The sequence below is a fragment of the Oncorhynchus nerka genome, linkage group LG22, assembly GCF_034236695.1.
Source record: "Oncorhynchus nerka isolate Pitt River linkage group LG22, Oner_Uvic_2.0, whole genome shotgun sequence".
NCBI lineage: Eukaryota > Metazoa > Chordata > Actinopteri > Salmoniformes > Salmonidae > Oncorhynchus > Oncorhynchus nerka.
In genome coordinates, this window is record NC_088417.1 from 70764944 (window position 1) to 70786902 (window position 21959).

General features: G+C 41.1%; 1 protein-coding gene across 1 annotated transcript in view; it reads left to right on the top strand.

The window, feature by feature from the left end:
- Positions 1 to 12256: 12256 nt before the first annotated feature.
- LOC115105584 (cell adhesion molecule DSCAM-like) overlaps positions 12257 to 21959 on the top strand; it is a 153831-nt gene continuing 144128 nt past the window's right edge. The window contains exon 1 of the mRNA XM_065007353.1: positions 12257 to 13046. Coding sequence (XP_064863425.1) covers positions 13004 to 13046 — 43 coding nt within the window. The 5' untranslated portion in view covers positions 12257 to 13003. The remainder of the gene's footprint in view (positions 13047 to 21959) is intronic.

Consider the following 21959-nt stretch of genomic DNA (forward strand, 5'->3'; position numbering starts at 1 on the left):
CTGTACTCTCCTATGATCTTTCCGCTTTGCTCTCCTCTGGCGCATCTCTGCTGAAATAACCCAGAGGATACAGCGTTTTACAGTATGAGGAGGTGACTTTCTCTCTGACAGGTTCTCTGCTGGGTGAAGACAAGAGATGCCCACGGGCAGTGTGCCAGTGCCAGGGCCAGATGGGATCACCAGCCAGCCCCTACTGTACCTGCCTGTCTGCCTTCACATTCTTCCCTGTCCCCTGGTGCCCGTCACACTTGCCTGCGCCATCTGTGCCCACTAGCCTGCCCATCCCAGGCACTGACTGTCAGCCTGAGAAGAGGGAGCGCCCGGTTGCATATGGCAGCGGTGACGGCAGACCCAGCTGTGCAGACGTTGTCCCGGCGACAGGGCAGCAGAGAAGGCAGATTGAGGGACTGAGGGGGAGTGAGGGAAAGACAGCCATTCCAACATCTGTGTTCCCCATGGGAATGACGGAGCAGCACTTTGCAGAAAAGCCAGCCTGGTAGTGTGATACCCTGAGCCCCAGTAAGAATGCTCTCTCTGAGACACTGGCAGACAGGGTGGAATAGTACTTAGCACAACAAATTGTTCAGGGTGCTGCTCTCTGCTCTGCAGACCTGGGTTCAAATAGTATTTTATTTTCTTCAAATACTGTAGTTGTGCTTAATTGAGCTTACCTGGCACAATAATGGACCAACTGGAATAGTCCCAAGCGTAAACCCTTCCTATCTGGCACTCTAGATAAGCTCAATTGAATGCTCTAAGTATTTGAAAGAGAGAAAATAGTATTTGAACCTAGGTCTGATTCTCTGAGACATAATGGTCAGATCCACAGTTAAGATATACAGTCAGGTCCAAAGTGATTGGCACCTTTAATAAAGATGAGCAAAAAAGATTGTATAAAATCAATAATAAAAATACTGAGCTATATTGTATGCTCAAATATGTTTTGAAAGTATATTTTATACTAATACAAAGTATAGAGAATCTCAGAGAAAGAGATTTTGTTTAACAAGTAACACCTTTTTTTATTGGCACCCCTGTTTTCAATACTCCGGCAACCTCCCCTTGCTAGGATAATGGCACTGAGCCTTTTTCTAAAATGTTTTATGAGACTGGAGAACACATTGGGGGAGGATCTTAGACCATTCTTCAAAACAGAATCTTTCCAGATCTGTAATACTGTATATTTCGGTCTGCACTTATGTACTGACATCTTCAATTCAAACCATAGGTTTTCAATGGGGTTCAAGTCTTGATTTTGTTGTCAATCAACCATTTCTTTGTGGGTTATCGTGTGTGCTTAGGTTTATTGTCTTGCTGGAAGATCCACTTGCGGCCAAGTTCAGCTTCCTGGCAGAGGCAACCAGATTGTTGGCTAAAATGTTCTGGTACTTGGTAAAGCTCATGATGCTGTTGACATCAAAGATCCATCGCCACATTTCAGAGTAGCTTCTTCTCTGCATATGCATCCCTCTTTCGACGCCAAACCCACCACTGGTGGCATAGCCAAAGAGCTCTAACTTTGTGTTATCTGAGTTTAGCACTGGTTCCAATCGACGTGCCAATGTAGGTTAGCAAACTGAAGACATTTACATTTTTAGGTTGCTCTCAATAAATATTTTTTTCGGGCAACTCTTCCAAAGAGCCTATTGGCATGGAGCTGGCATCTAATTAGGGATGAGAATCATTCGAAACATACAATATAGCTCACTATTTGAATGATTTATTTTATACAGTGTTTTTTGATCATCTTTATTAAGGGTGCCAGACTGTACCAACAACAAATATGATGACATTTAGGGCCATATATGTCATTAACATGACAAGCACATAACATCACACTCCACGTCAGGGAATAAGTGACCAATCTAAATGTCATCTTCTCTCTCAATCCCACAGCAAGTGGTTTTCTGAAACACTATAGCATGATTATTTTCACAAATCGGTTCCATCCAAAGCTTGATGTCCAAACCGGCGCGAAAATTCTCCAGTGTATTCAGAGTGAAAATGATCCTAGCTCCGATGCTCCCTGTGCATCTTGTGTGTGTGTGGCCTGTCATGGCTGATGTGTCCGTCCCTGAATGTTGTTCCCCGCCGTGCTGGCCACTTGTTACAGTCTATGACTTTTCTCAGGTAGCCCTTCATTACCACCTCTGCCTCTCACACACACCCGCACACTCACTGCCTCAAATGAATGAATGTAACCTCTGCTCTGGCCAGGTTTCTTGAGAGAGAAAGAGAATGGAGAGAGAAAGAGAGATTTGAAGGCAGAAAAGGAAAAGGGGAAAATGAATAAAAGGACTTCATACATTTTTATGACCACGCCGATAAGGTCAGCCTTGTGCCGTGGTTACTAAGCAACGCTGCTGCCACCCCGTGTTGGACAGTTGCGAATCGGAGAAGTCAAACTCAAATGTGTTTATTTCAGCTGGGAGTATGACAGGCTATCAGACAGCCTCTGTGCATGTCTCTGGTATAACATGCAATAACATGGAGGTCTTTATCGGTCATGCCAACACACTCAGATGTATGCTTTGTCAATAGAGATCACCATGCCAACAGCTCGTTCCACGGCATTGATCATCAGGTTGACTATGAGCCACAGAGTCAGTAAAAATCTCAATCCATTAGTCGTGCTTACACAACATTTAACCTGTGTTATGATGCTAGTAAAGATAGGAAGTTTATGGCGTTTAGTGTGTGACTTTTAGAAAGTTTGAACGACACCTCCCATAATATAAACTTATGAAGGAATCAGGGAATGCTAAAAGTAGTACAGAATCAGTGAATTCTAAGACTATACCTTTGCAGACTGTCAACTAATGAACAGGTTTAGTACAAAGGAGAAACAGGTTGACTATAGAGAACTCCACCACTTAATCAGGACTAGACAGAAATGCATTGAGCTGTGAGATGGAGAGCAGTCAGTTAATATAATCAATGTATGGATCCACTAAGGTAGGGCCATCAAGAACCTCTGTCTGTGTCCAGTCAATTGCCCACTACCTTTTGAGAAAAGGGTGATTTTGTATTTTTATTTTTTTTACCTTGTTTTCTCCCCATATTTCGTGGTATCCAATTGGTAGTTACAGTCTTGTCTCGTCGCTGCAACTTCCCTACGGACTCGAGAGAGGCGAAGGTCGAGAGCCGTGCGTCCTCCGAAACACAACCCAACCAAGCCTCACTGCTTCTTGACACAATGCCCACTTAACACGGAAGCCAGCCACACCAATGTGTTGGTGGAAACACCGGACACCTTGCGACCGTGTCAAGGTGATCTGCCACCGTGCTTCTACATCTACATTGCATTCTGTTTGGGGTTTTGGGCTAGGTTTCTATATAGCACTTCTGCTGATGTAAAAAGGGCTTTATAAATACATTTGATTGATTGATTGATTTTCTTCAATTTGTCTTTTAAATATCTGTTTAGACCTTAGATATCTATCTGACCTTGCAGCAAACGAAAGGATACAAGTCTTAGTCTACAGTATATGGGCAACCGGGATTGTTCATAAGAAAATATGAATAATTTGTCCCATTCTCTCTGTTGTTCTGCTTTAGCCAAACCAATGTTCCTTGTATGAACCACATTGGGATAAGTCATTGTACTGTAGGCTATAGCTATTTAAAATCTGAGACATGACGGGTTTTTTTCTAATTTCTGTCTTATTGGTGGAGAATTACTGTCAACGAGAACATGGTTTCTCCATTTCTTTATTCTGGAGACATGTCCACTCATTAAAGATTAACTGGGACTTTGTCTCACGTTTCTCACAGAAATCATAACGGGCAGAGAGAGATTCTGAGAGGTTCCAATAAAATCAGGATCTCTGGATGTACATTAGCCTACTGTTTCTACCTATCTCCTACATAATATAGCTTGAATTATTCAACATCCAGACCCAGGGACCCAACCAAGCACTCTTCAAATTGAGCCCATTTCAATGAATTCTCCATCACTGCCTGCAAGATAGGTTAGTGTTTAATGGATGTTTTAATATTATCAAAATACTCTGTGACCTTTGAGTTTTCACTCCAGGGGCAAGCTCTCTATTACTATGAGCGAGGGATACGAATACCAAATTGTTGTTTTCTCAAATGATCAATTGGTACAGTAGAGTATGTTTTGATGGTGAGTTCACTGAGGCCTACACTGAGTAGTGTTCCATCACCTTCACGCTTCTCACATGCTTTTGGACTCTCCTCATCGCCCAAAAATGATCAGACATCTACCCAGTGTTTTGGTCAAGCCTGGGTACTCACGTCTTGACGAGTGCATGTCACAATGTAGGCTCTTTGGGATATTTATAGTCCCTTTATGTGTCCTCATATTGAGTGATGTGAACAGGCTTGCCGTTGCACTCACATTTCAATTGCCATAATACTGGTTATTGCAACCGGCCTCAAATCAGCTTTCTCCCTCCCTCATCCCTCCCAATCTTTCTCTTTCACCATCCCCCTTTTATCTATCTGTATCACTCAGAGCCATTGTTTTGGACAACAAAGGGATGGTGAAACAGAGATTCTGCCATTCTCTTTCGAAACAGGGTGCTGTGGTGGCTCAAGGAGAACAAGCCGCCCCTGCAGGGCAGTATGGGATATGGTCACCTGACATACAGCAACGCCAACAACGAGACGTCTTTTTTTATGTTCTGTGAGAACATCATGGAATATTGGGAACACAATACAAATGCACACACTGTAACAGTTATAATTTGGGAGAAGTTTGGAGATTTGGTATCGCAGGAATTAAAATACAATCTGTCAAAAGCCATGTGCGATTGAATGACATGATATGAAATGGTATGTAGTGAAAACCGTGTCCTTGTCTCAAACAATTTGTATTTGTAACAATTTTATATTTTCCGCTTCTGTGCTGAAATTAGCCAGATGCTGATTGTCAGTAGGGATTTGTATTGACAAGATCATTGCCATATAAGCTCTCGAGCCATAATACCTTTGATTTCATCATAACCTCTTCAGAGAAAATCATGGGGAAAAACAAAGGATTATTGACCATGGGATTTATAAAGCTGATCTCCTTATACCCAAACAGACCACTGGGATTAAAGCCAATGAGTAAAACAACCATAACTGTTACAAATGGCTTTTGATGAGTACATGATTAGTCATCATGAAACATATGCATCATTTTATGAGACAGATGGGTAATCACGTCAAATATTTTGCTCATTCACACTATCATTACAACAGAACAATAAATAAATTGTAATACCATTCACAACTATTTGAGAAAGAATACATACCTTAACGATAAAAGGCCAATTAATTAACAAGACACAAACTTTATAAATGTAACAATAAGACTGATAAACAAAGAAAAATGCTAATAATAAGCGGTCAAGTTCTTTAATCAAATTGTCTGAGAAATTGCTTAATATTGCTAACAGCCTGAGAAGAACGCTGCCATATTTGGTGAGCTGAGCTGTTGAGAGCTACAGTATTCAATAAACTGTTTCTAATAATAATCCAGCTGAAAGGCTAGTGGGGTGTTGAAAATGGACGGCAGGCAGGCGGCAGGCTGCAGAGAGACCAGTGTCTGTAGAGAGGCAGCCAGGAAAAGGCAGAAAGGACTGGAGCTGTGCAGATTACCAAGAACAATGCCATGACTGGATGAACAACACACACCCACCCCTCACTGCAGAGAGAGAGAGAGAGAGAGAGAGAGAGAGAGAGAGAGAGACCAAGACCAACGCTGCTCACAAATAGGAGAAGAATTACAATCTAGTAGGCATGAGTGACCATTTGAAGACCTTGTATGCCATTTTGGTTGGGATGATTGAAGTCAGGCTTAATGTTAATGATATGTTTTATTTTGGTCTGGGTGGCCACAGGCACAGCACACACTGCAAGGCCAGTGACAGGCAGGCCTTGAATTCCTGGTGCAGTGCATGTACCGGTCTGATGTGGATGCTAAGCCTATGAGACAGAGGCTGCATTAGGTGGAGTGTGCTGCAGTTTAACTGGCCCACTAAAATGAAGGCCAGGATGAATCTGAACAGACAACAAATAACAGTTTCCCTGCTCTAGGGTTGACTATTGATACTGTTTACATATAATTAAACAGAACAGTATTATATAGCTCTTATAGTTTCTTAATTTGCGTGTTTTTTTCTAGTATTACATTGTTATTGATTACTGCATTGCTGGGTTTTGAGTTTGCAAGAAAGGAATGTCACTGTACTAGTGCATGTGACATTAAAACTTGAAACTTCTGTTAATGTTATCAACATCACCATCATCCTTCTCCTTATCTTACTATATCACACTTGATTATAGAAAAGAGTAATAGAGTATAACAAATATCCATGTGATGAACAATTCTACCTGACTCAACTACATTGTTTTATTTTGATATGTGTAGCGTAAAATAAGTCTTCACATCAAAGGAATATTAATGTAATGGAAAGGAGTGTAATCCTGATTGTAAGAATGTCTTATCTCTCTGTACTGGACTTTCGTATCATCATTTCTTGAAGCAATACTAGAGGTTCAATTATAAAATTTTGCTCAGGGTGCTGATCTGTTGTGAAGATTGAGTGGTTGTTTGTGCCTCACAAATCCATGGAAAATCCATGCATTTCAAGTTTTTTTGACATTACAAACAATGCAGGCCTCTTTTTCCAGATCACAGTTCTATGATCGCTATACAGTGGCTTGCGAAGGAATTCACCCGCCTTGGCATTTTTCCTATTTCGTTGCCTTATACAGACCATTTGATCTACACAACATGACTACCACACAAATATTTTTTATTGTAAACAAGCAAGAAATAAGATTTTTAAAAACAGAAATCTTGAGCTTGAACTATTCACCACCCCAAAGTCAATACTTTGTAGGTCCACCTTTTGCAGCAATTACAGCTGCACGTCTCTTGGGGAATGTCTCAAAAGCTTGGCACATCTAGCCACTGGGATTTTTACCCATTCTTCAAGGCAAAATTGCTCCAGCTCCTTCAAGTTGGATGGGTTCCGCTGGTGTACAGCAATCTTTAAGTCATACCACAGATTCTTGCCTAGCTTGCCTAGCTTGCCTGGCTTGCCTAAGCCATTCCAAGACATTTAAATGTTTCTTCTTAAACCAGTTGAGTGTTGCTTTAGCAGTATGCTTAGGGTCATTGTCCTGCAGGAAGGTGAACCTCTGTACTCATCTCAAATCTCTGGAAGACTGAAACAGGTTTCCCTCAAGAATATCCCGGTATTTAGCACCATCCATCATTCCTTCAATTCTGACCAGTTTCCCAGTCCCTGCCGATGAAAAACATCCCCACAGCATGATGCTGCCACCACCATGCTTCACTGTGGGGATGGTGTTCTCTGGGTGATGAGAGGTGTTGGGATTGCACCAGACACAGCGTTTTCTTGATGGCCAAAAAGTTAAATTTTAGCCTCATCTGACCAGAGTACCTTCTTCCATATGTTTGGGGAATCTCCCACATGCCTTTTGGCATGTTTGCTTATTTTTTTCTTTAAGCAATGGGTTTTTTCTGGTCGCTCTTCCGTAAGGCCCAGCTGTGTGGAGTGTACGGTTCAAAGTGGTCCTATAGGCAAATACTCCCATCTCCTGCTGTGGAGCTTTGCAACTCCTGCAGGGTTACCTTTGGTCTCTTTATTGCCTCTGATTAATGCCCTCCTTTCCTGGTCTGTGAGTTTTGGTTGGCGGCCCTCTCTTGGCAGGTTTGTTGTTGTGGCATATTCTTTACATTTTTAAAATAATGGATTTAATGGTGCTCCGTGGGATGTTTAAAGTTTTGGATGATTTTATAACCCAACCCTGATCTGTACTTCTCCACAACTTTGTCCCTGACCTGTTAGAAGAGCTCCTTGGTCTTCATAGCATCGTTTGCTTGGTGGTGCCCCTTGCTTAGTGGTGTTGCAGACTCTGGGGCCTTTCAGAACAGGTGTATATATACTGAGATCATGTGACAGATCATGTGACACTTAATGTCCGGGCTCTGGCTGGGCCACTCAAGGACATTCAAAGACTTGGCCGAAGCCTCTCCTGCATTGTCTTGGCTGTGTGTTTAGGTCCGTTGTCCTGTTGGAAGGAACCTTCGCCCCAGTCTGAGGTCCTGAGTCCTCTGGAGCAGGTTTTTATCAAGGATATCTATGTACTTTACTCCGTTCATCTTTTCCTCGATCCTGACTAATCTCCCAGTTCCTGCTGCTGAAAAACATCCCCCGGCATGATGCTGCCACCAACAAACGTGCCGCTTGGCATTCAGGCCAAAGAGTTCAATATTGGTTTCATCAGACCAGAGAATCTTGTTTCTCATTGTCTGAGAGTCTTTAGATGCCTTTTGGCAAACTCCAAGCAGGCTGTCATGTGCCTTTTACTGAGGAGTGGCTTCCATCTGACCAGTCTACCATAAATGCCTGATAGTTGGAATGCAGCAGAGATGGTTGTCCTTCTGCAAGGTTCTCCCATCTCCACAGAGGAATGCTAGAGCTCTGTAAGAGTGACTCTCTCGGGTTATTGGTCACCGCCTTGACCAAGGGCCTTCTCCCCTGACTGCTCAGTTTTGCCGGGTGGCCAGCTCTAGAAACAGTCTTGGAGGTTCCAAACGTCTTCCATTTAAGAATGATGGAGGCCACTGTGTTCTTGGGGGACCTTCAATGCTGCCGAAATGTTTTGGTGCCCTACCCCAGATCTATGCATCAACACAAATCTGGTCTTCGACCTCATGGTTTGGTTTTTGCTCTTGAAAAAGAAAAGGAGAGCCGCACAGTCTAGGAGCTCAGATGCAATAATTTAATAACCTAATAACCAATGTTTCGACAGACAAACTGTCTTCATCAGGGTATAATGACAAACACTGTGGGTTACTAGTTCATAAAGTGTCAAAGAACATACAAAAACATGAATGGATAGCATACGATAATAGATACAATTTGGCTACATAGGCCTACAAACATTTACAATGAATAGCAAAATCACAATAATCACAAGAATGGCTTCAGATCAAAGTCTACGTTGAGACTGAAGGGAGCAAGGGTCTTTAAATTAAAGATCCAGGCAGCCTCTCGTTTTAACAATAAATTGTTGAGGTCACCCCCTCTCCTAGGGAGCGTGACATGTTCAATGCTGATATAACATAGGGACAAAATCGAGTGGTTCACTTCCAAAAATGATTTGCGCTTTGTTTTACCCACATCATTTTTACCTCAAGGACAAGTTATAAGATAAATAACTGTCTTAGTGGAGCACGTGATAACACCTTTGATTTGGAACTGTTTCCCTGTTTGGGGTGTTAAAAGGATCTACATTTGTAAGTGCTATTGCATTCAAGGAGCTGATGGAGTCCAGGTGAGTGTCATTAGGCACAGGTGCGCGAGACGATGGTACAGGTGTGCGGGATAATCAGCAGGCTGATGACCTAGAGGCCAGGGAGGGAGTATATGTGACATCATGTATCAATTTGGTTTTTGCTCTGACATGCACTGTCAGCTGTGGGATCTTATATATACAGGTGTGTGCCTTTCCAAATCAAGTCCAATTAATTGAATTTACCACAGGTGCTCCAATCAAGTTGTAGAAACAACTCAAAGATGATCAATGCAAACAGGATGCACCTGAGCTCAATTTCGAGTCTCACAGAAAAGGGTCTGAATACTTACAGTACCAGTCAATAGTTTAGACATAGTTCATTCAAGGGTTTTTCTTTATTTTCACTATTTTCTACATTGTACAATAATAGTGAAGACATCAAAACAATGGAATAACACATATGGAATCATATAGCAACCAAAAAAGTGTTAAATCAAATATATTTTAGATGATAGATTCTTCAAATAGCCACACTTTGCCTTGATGACACCTTTACACAGTCTTGGCATTCTCTCAACCAGCTTCATGAGGTAGTCACCTGGAATGCATTTCAATTAACAGGTGTGCCATCTTAAAAGTTAATCTGTGGAATGTATTTCCTTCTTAATGCATTTGAGCCAATCAGTTGTGTTGTGACAAGGTAGGGGGGCTATACAGAAGATAGCCCTATTTGGTAAAAGACCAAGTCCATATTATGGAAAGAACAGCTCAAATAAGCAGAGAGAAATGGCAGTCCATCATTACTTTAAGACATGACAGTCAGTCAATGTGAAACATTTCAAGAACTTTGAAAGTTTCTTCAAGTGCAGGTGAAAAACCCATCAAGTGCTATAATGAAACTAGCTCTCATGAGGACTGCCACAGGAAAGGAAGACCCAGAGTTACCTCTGCTGTAGAGGATACGTTCAGCCTCAGAAATTGCAGCTCAAATAAATGCTTCACAGAGTTCAAGTAACAGGCACAACTCAACCAACTGTTCAGAAAAGACTACGTGAATCAGGCCCTCGTGGTCAAATTGCTGCAAAGAAATCACTACTAAAGGACACCAATAATAAGGAGACTTGCTTGGGCCAAGAAACACGAGCAATGGACATTAGACCGGTGGAAATCTGTCCTTTTGTCTGATGAGTCCAAATTTGAGATTTTTGGTTCCAACCACCGTGTCTTTGTGAGATGCAGAGTAGGTGAACGGATGATCTCCACATGTGTGGTTCCCACAGTGAAGCATGGAGGAGGAGGTGTGAGGGTGTTGGGGTGCTTTTCTGGTGACACTGTCAGTGATTTATTTAGAATTCAAGGCACACTTAACCAGCATGGCTACCACAGCATTCTGCAGTGATGTGCCATCCCATCTGGTTTGCACTTAGTGGGTCTATAATTTGTTTTTCAACAGAACAATGACCTAACACACCTCCAGGCTGTGTAAGGGCTATTTGACCAAGAAGGAGAGTGATGCTATGTATGCTGCATCAGATAACCTGGCTTCAACAATCACAAGCCAATTGAGATGGTTTGGGAAGAGTTAGACCGCAGAGTAAAGGAAAAGCACCCAACAAATGCTCAGCATATGTAGGAACTCCTTTGAGACTGTTGGAAACGCACTCTAGGTGAAGCTGGTTGAGGGAATGCCAAGAGTGTACAAAGCTGTCATCAAGACAAAGGGTGGCTATTTTGAAGAATGTAAAATATATTTTAATTTGTTTAACACTTTTTTTTTTACGACATGATTCCATATGTGTTATTTCATAGTTTTGATGTCTTCACTATTATTGTACATTGTAGAAATTAGTAAAAGTAAAGAAAACACCTTGAATGAGTAGGTGTGTCTAATTATTTTGAATGGTACTGTACAGTATGTAAATAAGGTATTTCTATTTCTCACAAACCTGTTTTTGGCTTTGTCATTATGGGGTATTGTTTGTAGACTGCTGAAGATAAAACAACGTTTTATACATTCTAGAATAAGGCTGCAATGTAACAAAATGTGGGAAAAGTCAATGGGTCTGAATACTTTACGAAGGCACTGTATATTAGGCTAAATCTATTTTAATTTCTGTTTGATTATCTTGACAAACCAAAAGATGTCCAGTTATTGGAAATTACATTCACGTGGCTATTTTTCTTTCAACACCACTGCATTTTGTTCAATAGGTTACCTCACAGCCTTGAAAGGACATTTTCCCGACCCTCCTTTTCACGTGACATGAGACGTTGTGCAGCACATGACAGAAGAAAACATGTTGTTTTTTTGCTGGTAAGAGAGAGGCTGAGGGGAGTAGGCTATGGTAGCCTACTTCCACATTAACAAACTGCAGTAAAGGCTATTCTTATCCATCTATTCAGTGACCATTTTGAGTGTGTAGTATCATAGCTATCGGCAAATGGATACATTTCCAATCTTACGTTTGGTCTCCCTAGTCGGTTTGATGCACGTGGTTCCTGACATGGCCGCTGTCGATGCCCCTACTGCAAGAGAGGCCTCTGCTCATATTCGTCAAGGTCAATTGATGAATGCAGTCAAAGGCTGGCTGAATCCCAACACTCCCGCAGGGCACATTAAAAAACACATGAACACATTAAAGGACATGATTTGATGTCCTCCAATTAAAATCATTTCGGGGTTTTTTCTTCTAAAATGAATGTCAGTCTAGCCAGGTATGTATCACGCCTTTCTCATCAACCCATATCCTAGCAGATAGCATCTACAACAATCATTGGGCTAATTATAACTCGATTAGTTTAATGTAGGCAATAATAATGTCCTTGTATACCAATGATGGACACCTTGGTATCCTCTCTCTCATAAAGTGGAGGCAACCCCTGTATGCAATCTAGCGCACAGCACAAGGGGTGGAGTGGCGAACTGCTGCACCTTTAAGGCAATGAAGAAGAAAAGCGGCCGCGGCCGCGAAGGAGGAGGCGAGAGTTATTCCATAATGCTCTGAGCCAGGGAAGGTTAGCACAGGGACCAGTGTGATTTGTACGGCTGCGGGAAGATGCGTGTGCTTGTTGCTTGCTGGATGGAGAGAGGCGGCGAAAGGGGAATGAGTTTTCAGTACAGCTAACAACTATTGCTTCCTGCTTACAAATTCATACGTAATTTTTTATCCAATCCAAATGTATGCATATTTTTCACTGGAAACTTTTTTTGTCTCATTATTTATTCATAGTGTTTTCTTTATTTTGTAGACTAATTCGAATTGTTTTAACTTAATTCTTTATTTTCTTTGAATTTCATTTGGGAATTCCACCTGTGCATATTGCGCTTGTCCCTCCTCGTGTCGTATGCGTCTTCAGCCTCCAGTCTCCGCTCTGACTCAGCCGCACTCACCTGGACCAGAGCTCAAGGAGGCGAGACCCACATGTACCCCGCAGAGCATCGCGCCCAGAAGCGGGGAAGGCTGCACTAAGGCACGGCGTGGCCACTTCAAGAGAGACGTACTGTTGGATCTAAGCTCTTATCATAAGACAATCACCAGAAGCTCATACCTCCTCTTCCCAACGCGAAGAGAGAGAAAGAGAGAGAGAGATACTAATTTGTACAGACCATCGTTCATTGCAACTGGCATATTGAAGAAATATAAAGAAAACTTAAGGAAGAAAGTGTGTGGATTGAAAAAAAGAAAAAGCATAGCTTGGATATTGAACGGAGCGGGGCATGTGGATATTGGCTGTCATCTTTTTCCAGTGCATCTTGAATGGTAAGTTGTGCTATTTAAAATTAACTTCATTAAAGACATGCTCTGGAAATGTTAATGTAATGTTAATTTTCCTCTGAGCAAAACTTACCAGATATAGCCCATCTTAATTATTTGCGGAATAATATTACTTATTTTATGGTGAAATTATATAGTAAATAGTTGTTGGTATGTCCTGAGAGCCCAATTGAGGAGCGGTTGGATTGGGCTGCAGAAGCGGTGCTGGCTGAGCTGAGCCTGCCAGTCACATCCCTGTTAATTTGGCTACCTAATACCTATAGTTGGATACAACTATGTGAAAACACTGATTTAAAAACACTGAACAAAAACTAGACTCTACTTTGTTCTTTGGGGCGATGAACATAATATTTTATAGTAAAACATTTCTAGAGTAGTGTAATAGTGCATAGGCTACAGTATATGGCGATGGCTTGATCTGAAAATATGAACTAAATGCAGGTATCGTTTTGATACATTTCGCAGGTTACACTTCAATAATAAGTAACCTTATTTCAATTTTGTCTAATTGTACATTATCCACATATTTGTATCTAATGAAATTGATTGTGAGTGTATATTTTGATAAAACATTTTTTGGGGAAGGGTAACTTCATGTTTAAAGTAATATCAGATTTTGTTTTATTTTAATTATTTCCAATTAGTTATTATCGTAGCTCATTTGCATATTAGCATCAATACAATTAGGAAATCTATATATTCATTCATAACAGCATAATCACATGTGAATTACACTTAAATAGTGTGCCACTTAATTGTGACAATAAAATGCAATGATTTCCCCTAGGCACATAGGGTATATTGATATTTTAAAAGGGTTTTCATTAGGGAAAAAACATGCTTATTTGCTATGGGAAATTTAATAGGCCAATTAATGTTTTATATGAGAATACAATTCACTAAAATATTCCATTGATTAACTGAATGAATATGTGCATAAGATCATCTCTTTATTTCTATCAAATCAGAAGGTATCCTGTGAGATAATAGTGAAAAAGGAAACAACTCAGTTTGTGCTGTCTTTTTTTTATGGAGCTACACCCACCATATTAGAAGTACAAACATGGAGGCATCAGGATTTTTAAAAAACAGTTGAGGCAAGCCCCTTGTCGCTCATTTCCCTGTGTTCCCCCTGAAACAGTTGAACACAATCCTTTTGTGTTACACAATGCAAAAGTGATTGGCCTGTAATTCCTTAAAAATATGGATTTGATAAGAGGCAAATGTGCTTTTGGGTTGGGGCTGCCTGAACGCTTAGCGAGTACAAGAAGGGTGTGTGTGAGAGAGAGGGGGGTGGGGGGAGAAGGAGGTTGAGGAGGATAACGGGTTGGGGGTGTTTGTGGGGGGGGGGATAATCCAGAGACAAATTGGACATTTAGAGGATCTTTTTAAAGATGGATGGATGGAGTGGGGGTTAAAATTAAAGTGGACAGATGAATGTAAACTGAGGGGAGAGAGATGCGTCAACCAAAGATGACAGAAAAACCATTTTGTGGCAATGCTAAAGGGCTGAATGAGGTAGTGGTTTGCCACAGAAAATACAGTGATGCAGTGAGGGACGTGTACAAATGCATTTTAACACAACTGAGGCGGGACTGACTGGTTCTAGAGAGAGTCCCTGTTCCATAGTATGATGTCCATTTCAAATATCAATCCATTATGTGTTACAATAAACCCTTGTGTGAGCTGAGAGCACTATCTCTCCTTTAGCTTTTGAATGGCTTCACATGGTGTGTTTTGACCATGCAGGCTTTGGCGTTGTAAAATGGCTGCTCCTGAAGCGTTCAGCATGGAAACTTTGAATGAAAACACCACTGTGGATATGATACATGCGGAGTCTATGGCTGATGTTGAAGATCTGTGCTTTGTTGACAGATTAAGTTTACGCAAGAGGCACGTTGTCAATCTTTGAGGTTGTTGAAATTATTGTTTTGTGGGCAGGAATGGCATACAATAATATACAATACAATATTATTTCATTTTATATGCTTCTTTCTTTAAAAATGACGTGTTTTTTAAATCAATAAATCATAGATATGGCTGATATGTCATAGATTGAAAAGGTCTTATACTGCAGTGTTTCTTATGATATCAGGCTACTTTGCATATTGCTCTATTTCTTCCTGATTTGTATTTTTTTGAATGTCCAACCAGCGTCCCCATCACCAGCACTATCCTATATTAGAATAGTACAATGTGTAGCCTAGCTCTTCTGAGCAGAGAGAGAGAGAGACGGAGAGTGATCGAGATTGGATTCCAGACATAACGGCTTTTAGGGTTCTGGTCTAGCAGCACATGCTCCTGAGGTGGTCTCTATGGAAACATGGATAATGAGTGTTGGCGCAGTGTGGGCTGGGTCTGAGCAAGGCCGCACTCTGTGCAGGTGACCCCGGAAGTGCTTCCCCACAGATTAGACCTATCACTCCTGCAGCTCTATGATATTGTTGTAGATAGAGAAAGGATATGTGAAGGTTATTTTTGCATGTTTTAAAGATGTTACTCTGGTGGTAAGTTGTCTGTCATTCTGATACGTTATTCCCAAGTTTCTGTTCTTTTTCAAGGACTGAATACCTCAATCAGTAATAGTTTGGTTCATGTCTATTTGTTTGGTTTAGATCATGTATTAGATTGTGTATTTATAGTATTTGAGTTATGCAAAGGTATGGAGCAATTTATTAACAAGTTGTTAAATCATGTTATATTTTTTTAACTACAGCCTGACATTTGACCATGTAAATCTGCAGAATCTATAGGGCTCTTTCTGTTGCATATTTTTGCTGCTTTCCGTTTTCAAGACTGAGGTGCAAACTCATCTTGTCTTTGGATACAATTTGCAATCATAAACAATTCACAGTTGCAACGAGTTAAAAGCATTGTAGTGTTGATGTCAATGACACTTTTCCAGTGCTGTTGCATCAGTATTAAATGTATTGGGAACAACAGATCTATCCATGGAGAGACAGACTGGGGAAATGGCATAATGTTGTTTTTGCTCAGCAATGCCAGGGGGCAAATATGACACATGCTCAATTGGACACTAATAAGCAGTGCAAATATACAACAATGCTCCTCAATTGGCACTCAGTATCACTGTGTGTAAGTGTGTGTGTGTGTGTGTGTGGGGGGGGATTTGCCCCCTACCTCGGCTAATTCAAACATGAACCATCTCAGTGTGGATTCACCCTACCACTTTTCAGACAGACAGTAGTGTCTTGCCATCAGAACATAACCAAATTGTGTCTTTCATCTTATTCAAACACACATTCAGTAGTAAGACTTCCAATGTGGAAAATGCCTTAATCTATGCTGGCCTACAAGAGGATTCCTATTTAGAAGATTAAAGCTATCCTAGGCCTGGCATCTGAATAGCTGTCACTATCAGTTAGACTGCTCGTTTCGAACAGGAATAGCCCAGGGAACCAGGCTACAGGATTAACCTTGATAAAGCTGTCATGACCACAGAGATTTTAATCAACCCATCTGGGAGATCTCCACAGAGAGAGACCCAGGTTTGGTGTTATCATAGCAGACATGTTGACTTAGTAATTGGGTGCTGTGTTTTTGTCATTGCATATGGGGGCAGGTGAGTGGAAGTAAAGGGCAATTATATTTTGAGTGTAAATGTACCTGTAATTATACAAAACATTAAGAACACCTGCTCTTTCCATGACATAAGACTTAGACTGACCAGGTGAATCCAGGTGAAAGCTATGATGTCACTTTTTGATGTCACTTGTTAAATGCACTTCAATCAGTGTAGATGAAGACAGGTTAAAGAACGATTGTCTCAGTTACCTTGAGACATGGATTGTGTATTTGTGCCATTCAGAGGGTGAATTGGCAAGACAAAAGATTTAAGTGCCTTTAAATGGGGTATGGTAGTTGGTGCCAGGCACACCGGCTTGTGTCAAGAACTGCAATGCTGATGAGTTTTTCCACGCTCAACAAGAGCGTGGAATGGTTCACCACCCAAAGGACATCCAGCCAACATGACACAACTGTGGGAAGCAGTGGAGTCAACATGAGCCAGCATCCCTGTGGAATGCTTTCGACACCTTGTAGAGTCCATGCCTTGACGAATTGAGGCTGTTGTGAGGGGAAAAAGGGGTTGGGTGAGGGGGGGGGCAACTCAATATTAGGAAGGTGTTCTTAATGTTTTGTACCTAGTGGTTAGAGCGTTGGACTAGTAACCGGAAGGTTGCAAGTTCAAACCCCCGAGCTGACAAGGTACAAATCTGTCGTTCTGCCCCTGAACAGGCAGTTAACCCACTGTTCCTAGGCCGTCATTGAAAATAAGAATTTGTTCTTAACTGACTTGCCTAATTAAATAAAGGTAAAAAATTAAAAATGTTTTTTACACTCAGTGTACGTGCCAATGATGGATGTCGTTTATCACAAAATGCAGGAATATCTACATACACATCCCCACACAGATGCCCGTTGTGTTGAATCCTACTGTACTAGATACAAATATAATTTTTTTTCAAGATAGTGTATTACTTTCCAGTCATTGTTTCAAATATCAGAGATCAACAAACCTGCACTCCAAACGCCATCTGTGGAATCATAGATTTGATTTGGGGTCTTTTCTCTTTTCTAAATGTCACCTTATGAAAGACATTGAATAGTTTGTATATAAACAGTTATTATTGCATTATCATTATTATTTAACTAGTAAAAACAGAAGACAACATTGTTTGGAGGTCATGTTCATGCCAGTGGGAAACTGGCTGGTGGTGTCCTTTGGTATATATCTGTCAGTTCACGTAGAACCAAGCCTGTATGACAGAGCCACAGCAACAAACACACACGCACAATAATAAAGTGATATTTGATAATACTCCTCCAACAGCAAAACATTTGATCTAAAAAGGACCTAATAGATAAATACCAACAGCACTATAAAATAAAGCCTTATAAAATACATCCTTCCCATAAAAATCAGCATACGGCAAGTATTTGCAATATCTAAAACATTGTGCAAGATGGATGTCATGACATCTCCTAACATATCCCTGAGCTTGGAGTTGGCTGTTATATCCAGAACAGACTGAACCATATGGTAATGTGTGCACATTGAAATGTTAACTGTTTCTTTTAACCCAGGCCAGAATGCTTAAGGAGATGATGGAGTGCAACTAAGCAGAGAGAGAGAGAGATAAAGAGAGAGAGAGAATGAGTCAGCATGTGTTACACACTGGTGTTTGACACACTGTAAGGAAGTAAACTATTACACAAGGTTCCCACATACATGCACATACACACACACAGGTTATTCCTGGCAGGTGCTGTTTTATATCTGTCAATGAATAAAACAACAGTAGTTAGTAGATAGCCTACGTCATTTGTTTTCCACTTAGCTGGCATGCTACTGTTTCCATGTTAAAGTGGGACAGTGGCTAATGCCCTGACCCTTCAGGAAGGCAGGAGCTGAACTAAATGTGGCACAGCTAGCCTACAAGTGGGGATACTGTGGGCCCTACTGTATATTCACAAGACAAGTGTCCTGCTTGGACTTTTTTTCTTACATTTGATTGTTGTACTGTGCAGCATGCATTTCTCAGAACTACCAGTTTGTCAATGTTGTATAAGATTTTATCTAGCGAAAGGGTATGCTTTCCTTGTTCATAGGCCCTCTTTTTCCTTTGAGATACAGCATACCCCTTCAGCTACAATATCATTATAGATTGAGGCCTGAAAGGTACATATTTTAGGACGAGTTGAGTACACAGGATGAGTTGTTTTGACTTTGAGGGTATGTTATATACCATGTCAGGTCAAAAAGGGACTGGTGCTGAAGCCAACACACACACATAGCCTACAGTATACTGTAGACTTGGCCATGGACATTTCATCCATATATCCATAATCCAACAGGAGCAGCGTGAGCATCAGTAGACATATAAAGTTTCCGGCTAAAGTCTTGATTTGTTCTCACATGCTCACTCTTGCCCTCTGGGACATCACCATGGCACTGTACTATAGACGTATCTGCTATTTTGAACAAGCATTAGAACAACAGTGCCAACAGTCCTTCCTGAGATAAGGGCTGTGTCCGGGTAGCCAGGTCTGGAGACAGGGGTTGCCAGGCGAAGAGGTTCCTGCCCGGTGGGTTTCTGTATGTAATGTGGTGCACGTCCACACACACTGCAGAGCTATTTTTGGGAGACCATTTTTAAAGTCTGTCACAGGGGTAGTGGAAGGAGTGCCAAATGACCTCTACAGAAAGACTCAGGCTTTGGGGTTTTCTACACACACGCACACTCACACCAGGTCAGGCTCATTTATAACACATGGGACAGGTATCCCGCTATGCAAAAGTGATTGATCTCCTGAGTTGACGTGGGAGGCAGGTGAGGTGGCTTATGCATCTACACAGATCACATTCTTCTTATTCTGTAGGTGAATAACATTAGAGTTGATAACCTTGAGTACAATATATTGCAATACAATGTAGCCCATTAAAGACAATGGTATACATTGTTGTCGTATTGCACCAGTATTATGGAAAAAGCAAAAAAGCTGTGTAGCCAGTTTGAATTATCTTTTGTCAGACGTTTCAATTGTCTTCAGTCCATAGAAATGCTTCTAATGAAAGAGCTTTATCAAATGAAATACAACCTTACCTTGAAATGCTTACTTACAATTCCTTAACCAACAATGCAGTTCAAGAAATAGAGTTAAGAAAATATTTACTAAATAAACTAAAGTAAAAAAATATATACAATTAAAAAGTAAAACAAGAAAATTACATAACAATAACGAGGCTATATACAGGGGTTACCGGTACCAAGTCAACGTGCGGGGTACAGGTCCCTCCTTTACGTTTGAGTATAATGCATTAAATTAGCACATTTAAATATATCCAATTGAAACGAAGCAACACACAAGGTTAGTGTGTTTTATTGTTTCAGTGTGTGAAGTGATGCCTGTTTGTCTTATTCAGCCAGTGATTGTTAGCTGCTCGGCTGACTATTAGATGCGTTGAGGCATATCCGACAAGCCCTGATTAGTTTGCAAAAAAATCGGCACAATTTCTGTGGCCAGAAATGTGTAACATTTTCAAAGATATTCCACAAATGTCTCATTAAAGTGTTGCTCTGGGTCAAATCTGTTTCAGTCTCCATTCTATCAGGCCTTCCCCAGAAGTGATTATGCTAATTGCTGTTTGATCAGATGATTGAATTATAATTTGATTAATCCTGAGCACTAAACGTTCTGAATACGTTTATGTCCACTTGGTAGCATAGCTTTGCAGAGCTAACGTCTCCTGTCACTATGTAAACAGACATGACAGAGGAAGGGAGGGATGACCAGAGAATGACTGAGGCACACCATCCAGATAGAAAGAAACATGATTTTTTATTTAGATTGCATTTATTTAGATAAGTTAACCAAAAATGTAAATTGTCTTAATGTATATCACATTAAGCCACTAAAAAATGCAGGTGTCCCAGTCAGAGAACACCTAAAATTGTAAATAAATATTAGTGTAGCCTATTTTTGCAGTGAGTAGAGTAAAGAATAGCCTGAATGCAGCTTGCTGTCATCATTGTCGTAGTGAATTTCCGCCAATCTTGTGTACCCTCAGTGTCCATTACAATTATTATATTGTTGTGAGGTTGGGTCCTGTTGATAATATCACTGACTGATGAGGACAGTGTCCTGTGTGTCCCATAGAATCCACCCCTCCTGTTGGGGACAATTTCAGGTGTTCTCTGACCGGGACACCTGCATTTTTGAAGGGCAGGTTCCAATGCTTGGTCACACACACACACACACACACACACACACACACACACACACACACACACACACACACACACACACACACACACACACACACACACACACACACAAAGAAAAGCTACCTGGCTCTGTCTCCCACTGTGGTATTAGAGACGACTCTGCTGCAGTATGCTTACTCAAGATGGAGTAGCCCTGCCTGTGAAGCAAGTGGAGAGGGTGGGGGAGAGGGAGCGGTAGAAAGGAGAGGGAGGGAGGGGAGAGAGAGAAGGGCATGTTTCCTGAAGCATCAGAGAATGGCTGTGAACGGGAGGGAAGGCAATGATGTCTAGTTATCTGACGCACAATCCCTTTTAACCCCAGGACTTTGATTTGCCCTATTCTCGTGACAGCCTCTAGCTACTATGGCTAACTGTTCATAGCTTTTTGTTTCTGTGGCTGCACATTTCTTTAACACCAAAAAGATGCAGCTTCTATATTTGCAATGTTTAATAAATGATTCCTGTACACCTTTTTGTTGTTTCTGTGGCTGCCTGTTTTGCAAACTATTATGGACTACAAAGGGAAACCCATCCGCGAGCTGCCCAGTGACGTGAGCCTACCAGATGGGATAAATCCCTTTTATGCTCCCTTCTAGGCAATCAACATTGAGGCATGCATGAGAGCACCAGCAGTTCTGGACGACTGTAAGATTGCGCTCTCCGTAGCCAATGTTAAAAAAATGTTTTTTTTTTAATTTCACCTTTATTTAACCAGGTAGGCTAGTTGAGAACAAGTTCCCATTTGCAACTGCGACCTGGCCAAGATAAAGCATAGCAATTCGACACATACAACAACACAGAGTTACACATGGAATAAACAAAACATACAGTCAATAATACAGTATAACAAAATAAAATAAAAAGTCTATAATCAGTGAGTGCAAATGAGGTAAGTTAAGGAAATAAATAGGCCATGGTGGCGAAGTAATTACAATATAGCAATTAAACACTGGAATGGTAGATCAGCAGAAGATGAATGTGTAAGTAGAGATACTGAGGTGCAAAGGAGCAAGATAAATAAATAAATACAGTGTGGGGATGAGGTATGTAGATAGCCTATCTGTAAACAGCCCATCTATGTACAGGTGCAGTGATCTGTGAGCTGCTCTGA